The sequence below is a fragment of the Platichthys flesus genome, chromosome 14 (genome assembly GCF_949316205.1).
Source record: "Platichthys flesus chromosome 14, fPlaFle2.1, whole genome shotgun sequence".
In the NCBI taxonomy this organism is placed as follows: Eukaryota; Metazoa; Chordata; class Actinopteri; order Pleuronectiformes; family Pleuronectidae; genus Platichthys; species Platichthys flesus.
In genome coordinates, this window is record NC_084958.1 from 21,784,745 (window position 1) to 21,798,694 (window position 13,950).

Consider the following 13,950-nt stretch of genomic DNA (forward strand, 5'->3'; position numbering starts at 1 on the left):
AGTTAGTCTTCTTGTAGCGGCTTGTCCTTTCTATTCTATCCTCCCTACGCTTTTCTCATTGGCAGACATTATGCAATTCTGTCGCACATACTACAACTTCTGAAATGTCCATAGGGAATACAGTTGAGACATTTTTTGCATTCTGAACAATTCTGTTAGTTTACAGGCGAGTCGTGAAGGATATGAATGTAAGCATTTATGTTTAACCTAATGTAGAGATAGAAGGGTTACTGTCACAAACCTGTTCTGTTGCATTTACACCAAAATAAACTGCTCATCTGATTGTTGTGGTGAGGAAAATAGGTGTTTTAGAACTGGACATCACTGTCTCTGGCTCAAGAACTGTTTTGATTTTCAGATGAGATAAATCAGCCTTCTGTTTTTAGAATTTCATCGACATTGAACCCTTTTTTCATTGCTTTTGTACACACTACAACCATAACCATAACACAAAGAGCTCTTCAATGAAGAGTCAGTCTATACCACATGACATGATAGATCAGTGACCTATTATACGATATACTGGTTCTACACTGGAGGAGGAGAGTTGCATTCTTTTACCAGATGAGTGTTCCCTTGTTGGATCAGGTGAAATCTCTGGTTATTTGCCTGGTCAATCCGGCCTGATCTGATGTATAACTCCCATTTCCAGGTAATTTCAGGAAGCAATAAAGGCACAGATAGAGATAAAATGGTTGTCAGCAAAATTGATAAGGATTAAGGATGGATATAGGGAAAAAGAAGAAAATTCAAGGTCCATAGAGCAATACTGTTGTACTATTGGCTCAGTGGTGCAGTGGAGCGATGTGTAGGAACCATGGTCAGGAGTTTTAATGTGAACGTGTCATTCAAATTATACTACAGGGATATGGAATTGTGTCAGGGTATATGGGCAATTAATAGGGGGTGGGTGTTACTTCATGATATATAGTATATCTTTGTTCATACATCTGTAAGCAAGACGACATTTCACGGAATATTTATTTTTTTTATCATCAAAATGTTAATGAGTTTGCATAATGTACAAAATAAAGTATATTTTAAATATTTTAAGAGATATTTTGTATTCAACCATGAAATTTTTATTTCTCCGCGCTTATATCAAGTTGAAAGAATCATGTGTCTGTAAAGTATCATATTAAGAGTACACATACTTTTCTAGTGCTTTAAAACAGAGTGGTATAGGAAGGGATGACCCGGTGGTGTGCCTTGATCACACGATGTCGGTTTCAGTGAGAGATGGGGTTCATCCATGCGAGTGTTTGACGTGAGGGAAGCTTTTTGATTGTGCCATGATTTCCTATTTGATAGTGCTTTTTCACACGCTAACAGAGTCAATGTTGGACGCTCCACGCGATGTTTGATACATAAATACATCTCCATTTTGTTTCCAAGTTGAACTGTGTCTTGTTTATTTCCTTTTCTGTGTCTTCCAGTTCAGATCATGTACTGTTCTGTTATTGGTTCTTGGAAATATGTTTAGAAATAAAAGTGGGATGTTTTTTTTTTTCTGTCTTTCTCTCCTGAACTGGGTTCCCTCTTATCTTAATGTGTTTCTTTCATTCAACAGCGTGTTCATTTTGTGTAAATTGTTCTGCTGTCTCTAACATTTATTGCACTAAAGGATACAATGTGCTCTGCTCTTCTTGGCTTAAAACCATGTATTTGCGAAAAGTATGACAATTGTTTTTTAAATACAGGAATTTTTGATAAATTTTAAAATCTAAATCTAATGGCTAAAAACTTGATGTAAACAGTTTTGCTCTTACATGGTTTTCCAAGCCAGCAGTGTTGCATTGCTGTAATGTATCAACAACAGATCTGTAGGAAACCATCACTGTTTAATCAAGTATCACTTAATTGTTATGTAGCATTTTACAGTTGTAGCATTTTATCAACTCAGAACTTTGTCTTAGTATTTCAAACATTTCTTGTAAATCTGGATCATGTCGCCTTATTACGTGTGCATTACATTATACTCCAGGCAATGCCAAATATTAATGTACGAAGCACTGTTTCATACCTTAGGTTTTTACAACTTGCTGTTCTGCCATCCCTCTAGCTGGAGAGGTACAGTAGCATTGTGGATAGTTTCTGCTCTTCATGCTGTTTATCCGTAGGAACATTGAATCAAAGCTGTGAACTTCAAATAAGACAAAAAAGCATAATCGTAAAAAGTACAGGATGAGATTCAGTGTTTCAAGACAAGCCCATTGTCGGCATCACAGGGAGGACAAGCTGACACGCCCGTAATTACTAACATCTCATTTACAATTCATTTTGAAGACTGAAAGGCTTTGCCTCTGTCTTGTGTGTAAACTGCCCCTAACAACATTTAAATAACTATTTCAGTACATATGACCCCCCCACCCCCTCTAATAATTGGCATGTCAGGTACACTTGAACATAGTGTCATTAGACTCTTTGTACGGCAGGTTATGTGCAACATGAAGTAATTATGCACACTTGTAATATTTTATATTTTCATATGAGATTTAAGTGCTTTTTGTACTCACTGACATCTTTTTTTCTTCCTTGCATGAAATGCAAGAGAGAGGAGGAAAAAAAAAGTTTTTCATAAAGTATATTTACATTTGGTACTCCAACAGTAAAAACCAGTGGGCAAGACATTACGTTTCATAATTTAATTTACAAAACTATGCCAAGTATTTAGAAGCTATTTTTAGAGTTAATCAAATGAGAACTCATTCATTTTCTTTCTTTTAACACATGCCTTTATCTTTGTATCTATAAATATGAGCATAATCCATAGTCATATGATTGTGCTACTGTTGTATGATACTGCAGTCGGATTCATAAATAAACTCTTTGCATGAACGTTGTTTGTGATCAATTGCTCAAAAGGGACATACACGTGAATTCACATCTACAGGAATTGTTTTGTGTCCTACAAACTTCACAGATCCACTGGAGACAATAATACCTTTGTTGTTTTTGACAGAATATTCTGGAAATATAACTTCCTTTTTATGTAAATTGTATAGTATCATACGGGCACAGCACAAGGAAGAAATACAAACATAAATGGCAGTCAAAAGAAAGCTGTCAAAACAGGTCTCGAATTTTTCAAATCACAGATATCTCATTTCTGAAAAAGCTAGCTTCTTTCCTTAACGTAAAAGTAAAGCAATAGAAACAGAATGAAAGTGTATGTCCACAAGTATGTGTGTCTTTTCACATATGTAGATTTGTATACCAGCAATTTCCGCCCAATTACCCTGCCAGGCTGTCACACTGAGCTCCACTTGCTGGATTAAAGTGTTGGCAAAGACTATACTTAGGCCGGACCTTGTAAAAACCTCTCGGCACGCTCTGTGGGACTTGGAGGGCGTCCATCCTCAGACACCGCGCTGTTCCATCTTTCTAAAAGGAAAGTGAAAAGTCTGATCAGTGCTTCCTCTTTATGTGATACCTCATTTATTACAGTGTGCCCTGGATTCACTCTCATCCCATTGTTGTGTGAGGTGACAAAGAGAAGTGGGATCTGGACATTGTTCACAAAACATTTGTCAGTGTAAGTGAAGCAGTATTTTAAAAACTTACATCTACATACAGTGTTTCTGCAGTGTTCATCCAACTTAATGCAAAAATTTTAACACATTTTTATTACCATGAGGATTTAATCTAAAACCTTTAATTTAAACCGGGAAATACTGGTCTGAGAATGCAAAAAACATCTGTTTCTCTTGTGTTGTTTTCGTTGAGTTGTTTTAATAATAGTTCATAAAGTGTTGGTGAAGTAAAGTCAAGTCCATAAAAACACTGATTAATTTAAAGAATAAATAAAGATGTATTAACAAACCTGAACAACTTTACATTATGACCCCTGCTGTGATTATAACATCTAATAATTCTGCTTTTACAGAACTACAGATAATTTCTCAGTAGAATAAATCAAACATATATTTTCCTCAGGATTATTGTTATTGAACTGATCTAATATCAAATAGTAAAACGTGCGTTTACTCAGATTTTCCATTCTGGTGTGTTGACGCTTCGGCACCTGTTAGCTAAACTGACTGTTAGCTAGCCTGCGAGTGTTAGCTCCCTGATAGCCTATAGCATTCACTTATTGTTGACATAATAAGTACACAAAATAAATAAAGTAAAGTAACAAACCTCCAGCCCCAGAGAACCACGACTTTTAAAAACATTAAAAGGTGAGTTTTATTCCACGTGCTTACCTCAGTCCTCCTGCTACCGCCTTGCTATTAAGCTAGTTAAGCTAGTCATGCTAGTTAGCTAGTCATGCTAATGGTGGGACACTGGTTTGTGGACCTGTCCATGAATGTTCACTTCTGGTTCTGTTGATCTCTGACCTCAACAAGATGCGGAGAAGTTTGTTTTCTTAACCTGAAAGTACTTCAAGTTCCTGCTTTGCTGCTAAAGTTAAAATGGAAGCTACACGTCTGCTAATGCTAATGCTAACGGTCGGCTTGTAAACTTGGTAATCAGCTTCCTCCGGTGTTTACGTGTACCGGATAAATAACTTCTAAAAGCAGGTATTAATAATTTCCGTATAATATATAGTATATCAAGCACATACTTACACTTAAGTTACATCAATATACTTTTAGACGTATTGTCTTGAATCTTAAAAACTTTTACTTTTGTAATATTTTCAACACTTAAACTTAAGTTAGATCAAGATACTTTTGAGCTAATTTCCCTGAATCTTACAAATTTTTTCTTCTTGAATTGTAATATTGGTACATTGTGGTATAAGTACTTTAAACCAAAATAATGGTCCACCACAGTTACACCTGCACTAACCTCTATGAAGTGATTATGCATTATTTGTATCTACAGTCAGTGGTCTCATCAAATATGTGTTTTTCTGTATATCATATCATATTTCATATTTAATTGTGGACATGCAGTGTTCTCTAAAGGAAACAGTATGCCCCTGTTGGACCTCTCTGGTATCCGTCCCTCCAGCTGCCCCCCCACCGCAGCTGCCTCGGAGTGAGTACACTACATGTCTGTCGTTACTGTACGCCTGTCGAACAAGCTGCTGCTCGGGGAAATTAGTGAGTCCAGTAATGTCTCAGTGTCAGTTGTCCTCCTTCTCTCCTTCAGTCCTCACGCACGGGCCACATTTTCCCCTGTACCACACCCCAACCGTGATGGATAAGGTATATACAATATAAACAGTGTATAAAATAATCACATCCAGAACAAGATACATAATTAGTCATGTCAAATTAGGGCAAATGTACAAGTTGTGTGAATACTAACAAATATAGATTCATACATGTGTTGTGAGATCGAATATTTAATTGCAATTATAAACCGTAAAGGAAGATTAATTCAGTTAGATTCAAGATAAGACAAAATAAAATGATCATCTATTAGTCCAACAACCGCTGTGGGGTAATTGTCACATTTCCCCACTGGGTATCAACATGCAGTAGCACCACTCTTGTAAATAGTGTTTCTTTCTTTTATCCCAGTTGCACCACAGGCTCTCTCCTGTTTCCCCAACTCCTCTCTCTCTCTCTCTCTCCTGCTCTCTCCCTGCTTCTCTTTCGTCTTTACTCAGCTGCTGTAGCAAGCCAAGCCCACAAGATGGAGACAAACAACAGTTTAGGAACCAATACCCAGTTCCTTCTCTTTCATTGGAAGACCCAAGGAGAGTGAAACCTGTGACCTGTTTATTATAACAGATAAAGCATATATCCAGTAACCCCATATGTGCTTTATGAAATGCTCGAATGAAAGTGCAAAAAAGATTTTACTGTTGTTGTCGTTGTGTTATGTTGAAGGAACTTTACAAATTCATTTGTGTTTTTTGTGTAATCCAGCTGAAAAACTAACAAAAAACAAACAAAAGTAAACAGATATTTGTATGCATGCTGCTCTCTCTTCCCTTTTTTGATGATAAGGACAATGGCTGCATTCATTTTCATAAATATTAACACTTTGCCTCTCATGTGTGTTTGGGAAGGTGAAGACATCGACCTGAGTGCAGCAGAAGACACCATGTTGTGTGCAACTCACAGATGTCCTGTCGTAACTACTTTGGCAACAATCACGGTCATGTGGCATTAAATCATGAGTGGTGATATGTTATATGGAGGCTCCACGCTTTGTTTTTAATTTTAGATTCAATGAAGCACCTGTTACTTATGGCCTTTTAGAACCACGGAGCGTGACACTCTGCTGATGCTCAACTTTAAATGTATGAATTTGTGTAGATGCAGATGTAATAAATATGACATCGCTGGTTTAAGGAAGAATGCTTCGCTGCTAAAGGTTCTTATTAACATAGGTCCCCCTCTGTTGAGGTCAGACCCAGTGTTGTAGTGTCGTGGCCCCTGCAGCGTCTGGATCACAGCACGCTGGTGGATTGTAGTTTTAACAGCTGATTCGATCCCTGTGCACTGGGAGCCTGACGCTTCCTGTCTATTTATGGCCGATGCCCCTCCATCGAGGCTGCTCTCTTCAGCCCATACATGGCTGTTGTGGGATGAGGTTACCACGCCGGTTTTGGCCCGCACGCCCCAAACCCTTTGGAAGCTGTGTTGTGTCGCCTCTCTCTGTCAGTCCAAACTCTGTCAGACAAGGGTCCCAAACCTCCTCCACAAGAATGGACATTTTGGGGAACCACAGTCTTGACTCATGGAATAGTTTGAAGAAGCATTTGCTGTAGGGGCTTTAGGAGCATCAGTCTGCAGTAGCACACCTCTTCACTATTTTTTTTCGGTCTTTCACCCCAGTTTCACCTCATTCTCTCCTGCATACCCTTCTCTCTCTCCCTCCCCCTCTCTCCCTCTCCCTGCTTCTCTTTCTTCTTTACTCTGCTGTTCTTGGACTCGTTTATTTGACCCTGGTGCAGCAGAGCTGGTGGGAAAGCACCAGGCTATATCTGTCGGCTGCTGAGGTTGGACCTGCTTCATGGTGGATGACTTTGGATCATTTGTTGGGTTTACCTAATCCCCCCCCCCTGCTCCTCCTGCCTCCTCAGCACCTCTGCGCTGAACAAGGTTCCAGTGAAACCTTTTGTCTGGTTTCATTTGCCTGAGCTCTCAACAAAAAGAAACATGGACTTCACCTGCAGAACAACTCCCTCAGTCCTGTATTATTGGAGTTGAAGAATTGTAAGTATTGTTTTTCTGTTGCCTAGTTTAATCTCATTCGTGCTTGTATTTATATTATGTCAACAACAAGTCGAGTGGGCAAAGCATAAATGATTTGAATGGTAAACTAAGAGACTGTTTAAGGTTCACACTTAAACAACATGATAGAATTTGATATCTGCCACGGTGGAAATATAATAAGGGATTTAATAGCCTCACTGATTTGGTAGCATTAGCCTTGTCAGTCAATAAAAGGACAGGAATTTTGCTTTTGCTGGTAAACATAAATAAGCTAAATGTGATGTTGTTAAAGTGACAGACGCTAATTAAAACCATTGCATAGTTTCCTTGAAACACAACTTGCCTTTATCATTGTGCAGTTGCATTGCTGCAGAATCTCAGACAAGGTATTTTGCTCCGTGCAACTCTCCTGCTGGATTTCACAGTCTGGAGATCGCTCCCTCTCAGGTGTCTTCAAGATTCAGGAACTCACTCATTGTTTTCGTCTTTGGCAAACTTCCTGGTAGAAGAAGGCAAAACTTTAAAACTCAGCAATACTTCATTGAATGTAATATCCCAGCTGAGCCCCCCCCCCCCCTTCATGTTATGTGCCTTCTCAAGTAACCACATGGGTATTAGCATTCCAAGCTCCAGATTATGGCTGTACGTTGGCATGTGTGTGCAGCTGATCTATCGGCTGTGTGTCTGGAGCTGGTGTGTTGTTCCAACTCGGGACAGGCGTTGTTTCTCTAGAGTTTTGTTTTAACAGTGTGTGTTCGTGTGTTTGTGTGTGTGTGTGTGTGTGTGTGTGTGTGTGAGAGGGAGACAGAGTATGTGTGTGAATACACCAAGCGGCAGTTGCTTGGAGTTCGGCACCTGCTGCACCCTTCAGTAGGAACAGACAGGTTTACTGACTGGCCTCATTGTTGAGCCACTGCCACTTGATTCTACTCATCTACATATCTACAGTCTTACTCACATTATCACCCATGTGACATGTCTATTCGATGGTTGTGATATAAATGCAGAAATGCACATTTTGCTTTGTCCTCCTGGTTGCACCACTAAGTTTTTATACAAAACCGTTTAAGGTGTGATTCCCTGGTAGAAAACAAGAGCACTTTTTCACTGCAGCCAAAACTGAAACATAAAGTTACTGCTCTTTTTTTAGTTCTGCTATTATCAGAGATTATATCGATTTTTTTGTAGGTGGAGGGGCAGAGATTTAGTTCAAAGAACCGGCTGTGTGTCTTGTGGATGTGTCATGCACTTGTTATTCCTAGAGCATGTTTCCTCAGCACCGTCTTTTATTGTCTCCACCATCTGTTTCCGTCAGCACCTTGTATGTCAGAAGACAGAACGCTGGCTCAGGCTCCCACTGGCCTGCAAACATGCTGCTGCCTTTTTCACTTTATGATTGCTGCTCGGATTATATGTGGCACGAATCACTGATGATATTGAAATACTCACAGATTGGCCCTCAGGTCTAGAATATTCACATTTACTCACTATAGCATAAATCTATATAACGCTGCAAAGCCAAACACCCTGTGCCATGTTAAAGAGAGTGAAAGAATATGTGTTTGAGTAACTTTTTGCGTAATCCTGCAACTAACCAGCAGCACACAATGATAACACTGGTTTTGATGGGATTCTGCATCAGTGGGCCAGTGGTCCCATAATTACTGTGGTTATTCCACCATCTTTGCTTTCCACTACCTAGGGAAAGCCATGATAGCTTCTTGGCTGCACTGTGACAGACGCTTTTCCGTTCAGGACTAAATGGAGCCCATATTCTTTTTCCACGAATGTTTAGTTTAATACCCGGTGTCGGATAGAATTCTTTTGTGAATCTAAATGCAGATGGGGGCGTTTTCCAGTAGCCATTACTTTTGCAATCAACATTTTGCGTCATAGCGTGTTGGTAGTTTTTTGTTATTGGCAATGTTTCTGGATGTTGTTTGGATATTTCAGAAGAAATGAAATATAGTCAGTTCAAGTCACATCACAAACAACAGTAAACATGCATAGCACAGTATGAAGTGATGTGGTTGCAGGAGGATTCAGCTGAGTCATAATGATGATAATGTCAAAGGGATACATGTGATAGGAAATTTAAAGAAAGTGCATGGTTTGGTGCTTTAAATTCTTTGGAAAGCCGTGTAGAAATTACTTATACTTTTGTCTGGTCTTAAGTTACCTCCTCCAGTTACCTAATGGGGAGATGTTCCTGGACAATGTAGCATCTAAGAAAGTGCAGCCAAATCCTCCAGCTCCCGATCTGTCTTTGTCTCTCGCCCCCTTTTCCTCCCTGTCTCCTGCTCTGGCCTAAGAGCTGCAGAGCTTCTTCAGTGTCGTCTCTCTGCAGCCCCGGCTCGCTGCTCATCGATATCCATATAAGAGCAGAGGAGGCAGGTTTCTGTGCCGAGTGTCCGGCAGAGTGGATGCAAGGCAACAGAGAGGAATGCAGATGCGGATCTAAAGATGGAATGCCAGAGTCAATGTTTAAGAAAAGGAGGGAGGATAAAGGTTCCTGGTCTGCTGCCTCATGCTCTCACTTGACATGCGTTTGTGTGTGAGTGAGTGAGAGAGAGAGAGGGGCAGCTTAAATCATCCTCTTCCTCTGCATGTGTTGACATCAGTGCATGTGTGTCTGTGGCTCCTTCATCACTGAGACAAATCTGCTGTTTGTCATATGGTTAACATTGTCAGCACCAAGAATGGTCGGGAGTTTTGTGAGTTAACATCACGGTCGCGTAGCTTTGGGGTTTCAAACAGACGTTCGTGGCTGAACTTCTGTCATTCTACTGAACCCAATAAATCTCAGTGTGTTTAAAGACGACAGACTGAAGCAAGCGATGTCCTCCACAGAGAAGTTTTTCTTCCGAGCTTCACATCTTAGCGATTTGCTGCGAGATGCTCTGATGCTGAGTCACCCGGCGATTTGTTGAGGCCTCATCTCGTGGTGTTTACATGTTTTCCTGGGTGTTGAGTTTTGAGGACTGTTTTGTACACTGACTGTGTTGCAAGATAATACCGTTGAGTTGAGTTTCACATTTCTATAAACCACCTCTCTCTGACCTCATGAGATCAGAGAGCAGGTCGTCCCTTAATATCCACTGTGTGGAAACATTGAGATCAGAAAACCAATTCATCCTCTCACAGAGAGATTGACTGGGTTCAGGAGAAGAGGCTGCAAACGTGGTTCATGAACAGAGAAACTAAGTGAAAAAGACTTATCCTACATTCTAAACGTGTTTGTTTTATTAAGATATGTTTCCCTTTTTAATAATTTAAAGACTGATGAAGGGGTTTAAATTAAACTGCTTAATTGCAAATGACTGATACATTAAGGTGTTAGGCTGCAACTTGTTGTCAGCGACTCTGTGTTAAGAGTCCACCTCAGTGTTATTTACTTGGTTGTGTTATTTGTGATGCCAGTAAAGTTTTCAACTAAGAAAAACTTCAGGGCGACATGACTTGTTTTGACAATGCAACCAATCAGATGGAGAGCAAGTGACTGAGGGTGTATCATGAGTTGTTTTTGTTGTTGTTTTTGATTTGGCAACAAGAGAAGAGGAAACCTGAGAGGAAACATAGAGATAAAGAAATCAAAGAAAAAAGAGGAAGTGAAAAGGAGTTGAGGAATGAGGAGGAGTGATTGGAAGGAGCAGGAAGGGTCAGAGGAGAAAGATGAATCTGGGGAAGGAGAGGGAGTGAGAAAGAAAACAAGGCCGAGCGGCGTGCAGACGTGGAGACGGTCCCCTGGTAAACACGGGCCGGCGGCTGACAGGGTGACCTCGCTCCCTGAGGCAGCCACTCACAACACATGTTGCCTTATTAGGGGCGTCTACAGGCAATGTGGGCAGACCGGGAAAGGTGGTGGGTGGGGGGGGAGTTTGTGTGTGAAAGGGAGAAAAAGCATCACCCAGAGGAGGTGAGTTAACGTGCAGGCAAGAGTGTTTGTAATGCAAGTAAAGAGCCGTGTTTTTATTACGAAGTTACCTCTGCAATGCAGTTCACAAAGTACTTTATCCTGCTACAAAATGCACAAGCAATTTGCACATCCATGCATATTATCACATTATATTAAGAAATATAACCTGTTTGTTATAGAGCTTGTTTGTGTTGAGGTGTGTGTGTGTAAATATATGTGTGCACTCAAGTTGTATCAAGTCATGAACAGGAGAGGAGGCTAAGTTACTGTAAATATTTTGACCAGCAGGGTCTTTGTGATTTCAGGTAATTTTTTTAATTTTTTTAATTGTCAATCTCCATTTTACAGTTGAAGATTTCAGAGGGACATGGACAGAAGACCCAGAGGAGTGGAATGTGCTCTTCTCACAGAAGAATATTGGGGTCAAGCTAAATAATGAAATTAGAGGAAGACTTTTCTTCGCCTTTTGCATTTCGAGCATAATATTAAAATGTACCAAAAAAATCACCATATTCTAAGCAAGTAAAAGACTTTCCCATGATGTGATATTTAACTGTTGAACAGAGTATTCTATCTAAACTGGCATCAAGACAAAGATGAAAGTAAAAAACCTGACAGACAAGAATCTTATTTCCAGGGGTAACCTGAATTTTTACAATCTTCGGACCCCCATGCTTCCTGAGCTAGAAGGTTCCTGGTTTGGATCCCAGTCTGTGACGTTCTCCCCGTGTGTCCATGGGTTTTCTCCTGGAACTCTGAACATGCAGAATGGGATTAGGTTGATTGGAGACACCAAATTGACCGTAGGTGTAAAAGTGATGTGAATGGTTGTTTGGCCTTGTGATACTCTGGTGGCCGGTCCAGGTTGTGCCCCGCCTCTTGCTCAATGTCAGCTTGTTTTGGCTCCAGCCCAACGCGACCCTCAAATGATGGGCGGTAGAGATAATATTTGATGGATGGACACATTTAAAAACAGAAAAAGGAAGATTTCACAGCCAATCTATCGGAAAACTTCATAGTAATTTTCAATTTTATACAGTATTTGGCCACTTTCTTGCAGTCATCCGTCTTGACTGAGGCACACCTGATGGCTTGTGTGCTTTAAGGATACCGTCTGACTCCCAGTAGCCCTGGACCCCATACCAGCCCTGCTGCCCTGCTGGCACCTTCCTCCAATCCTGTTCCAGAGTTTTTATCATCAAGGCTAATTTCTGCCTGTAATCTGATTAGGGCTCTGAGCTGCTTTAGCACCCTGCTGTGCTGTCTCTCTCTCGCTCTCCCCTCCACTCCACTGACACACACACACACACACACACACACACTGTCTGACAGCCAGACTGTGCAGGCTGTAGCTTGCTGTTTAGCCGGGGCAGTCACTGCTCTGTGGCTGTGTGCTCTCGTCTGTGTGTGTGCTTGTGTCACCACTTTCCTCCCAGCCTGTCTGCTTGCCGGTAGCAGCCCTCACCTCCGCCGCTGCAACTCCTGCTGTCCAACGTCGTCACCACCGCGGTGACACCGGAGGGGAGTCTAGCAGAGAGGCTGTCTGCTGTGCACCTCCTTAAACATGTTTCGAAACCCATGGATCTCTAGTTACCATGTGGACCATGTCCAGCCCTGTGGCCAAGGTAAGGCCTGTGGAGGGGAAGGCTTGGTTATAGGATGACTTTCCTATCTGCCCCTAGCTCTATAGACTCCCTGGTCAATGCTGTTTAGCTCCTAACTGAAGCTAAAAGACACAGTTTTGGTGGATGTCAGTCATATTGCAGAGGGAGACTTACTAGGAAGCTGTGGAAATTTGTTTCATTCTGATAACACCTGTCTAATTCCCCTGAGGGAATCACTATGAGTTTAGATGTTAGCATAGAGTTTGCTTGGAATGAATGTAGCCTCCCTTTTAGTAGTGATACCACTCTTCTGGTGCTTTCATTTCACAGGTGGATGCTACTGTGTGTGTCTTTCTGTGCTGTTTTACCTTGACAATGCTTTGTGTGCATGAAATCCTCCTTTACAAACACCACAAGGCGTATCTCTGCCCCCTGAGGTGGAAGATGGCTGGTCCTGTTCCCCCAACAACCTGTCCACACAGATTGTGTGCAAGTGAGGGCCCTGTTGACTCAGGGCGTCTATTTTGCACCTCTTGAATATTTATAGAAATCCTTCTCCTCACTGCCCTCACTTTGGGATGTCTGGCACTGCCCACCCTGAGCCTGGTGCTGCTTGTTTTGTTGACAACCTGCAGGCGTTTCCTAGGAAAAGCCCGGGTTGACTTCTGCACAAGGGGCTTTCCAACAGAGGAGTTAGACTTGTGAAGTCATAAACAGACAGGTACATGAACTCACTCCTCCAGAAGAGTCCCATTGACTTTTAAAAGAGATGCTGCTTTTAAAGGTTATGGCATTTATTGATTTTGAGTATGAAAAGAGAGTGGTAAAATAATCATTTTCATGTCTTCTTCTGGGATGTGATCTTTACAAGACAAGCGTGTGATGGGGAATCACACCCATGGTGCAGAGACTTCAGATTTCTGGCCTCTCAGATGTCTAATCCTGATTTGACTTGTCCTAACATGTCCTTCAATTCCATCAGGTCAGTCACTGAAGCCCTTGACCTTGATGTCTCGTGATCACATGGGACTTTACATCCTACACCTTCAGTCATGTGGATGGTTCTGCGTTGTTGACACATCGTCTTTAGTGGCCAAAATAAGTCAGAGGTGTCTGGACCAGTAAGATGATCTGTCTCATATACTGGAATCCAACTTTACAACACGCTGCTGTGACCCGAGAGTTAGAGGGTCAGCGGTCAGCAGGGAACTGGGACTTTCTGAGTAAACTTTTTTTGTCAACTGACTCACACTGAGCTGTAAAGTTTCTGTCCCAGTGCTGTTTTTGATCTCGGATCTTATTTCAGCAC

The 13,950-nt window shown here is 41.3% G+C and overlaps 1 protein-coding gene across 10 annotated transcripts in view; it reads left to right on the forward strand.

Moving 5' to 3' along the window:
• The first annotated feature begins 6,572 nt into the window (after positions 1-6,572).
• Positions 6,573-13,950, forward strand: part of LOC133968672 (supervillin-like) — a 34,746-nt gene continuing 27,368 nt past the window's right edge. For 4 of the 10 annotated variants that reach the window (XR_009924121.1, XM_062404830.1, XM_062404834.1 and 1 more), the window contains exon 1: positions 12,374-12,662. Coding sequence is in view for 8 of the 10 variants with exons in the window: in XM_062404830.1 (XP_062260814.1) it covers positions 12,602-12,662 (61 nt within the window). In the remaining 2 variants the exon portion in view is untranslated. Of the gene's footprint in view, positions 7,122-12,372; positions 12,663-13,950 lie in introns of those variants that run through there. The other 6 variants (XM_062404835.1, XM_062404833.1, XM_062404839.1 and 3 more) reach the window with 4 other exon arrangements.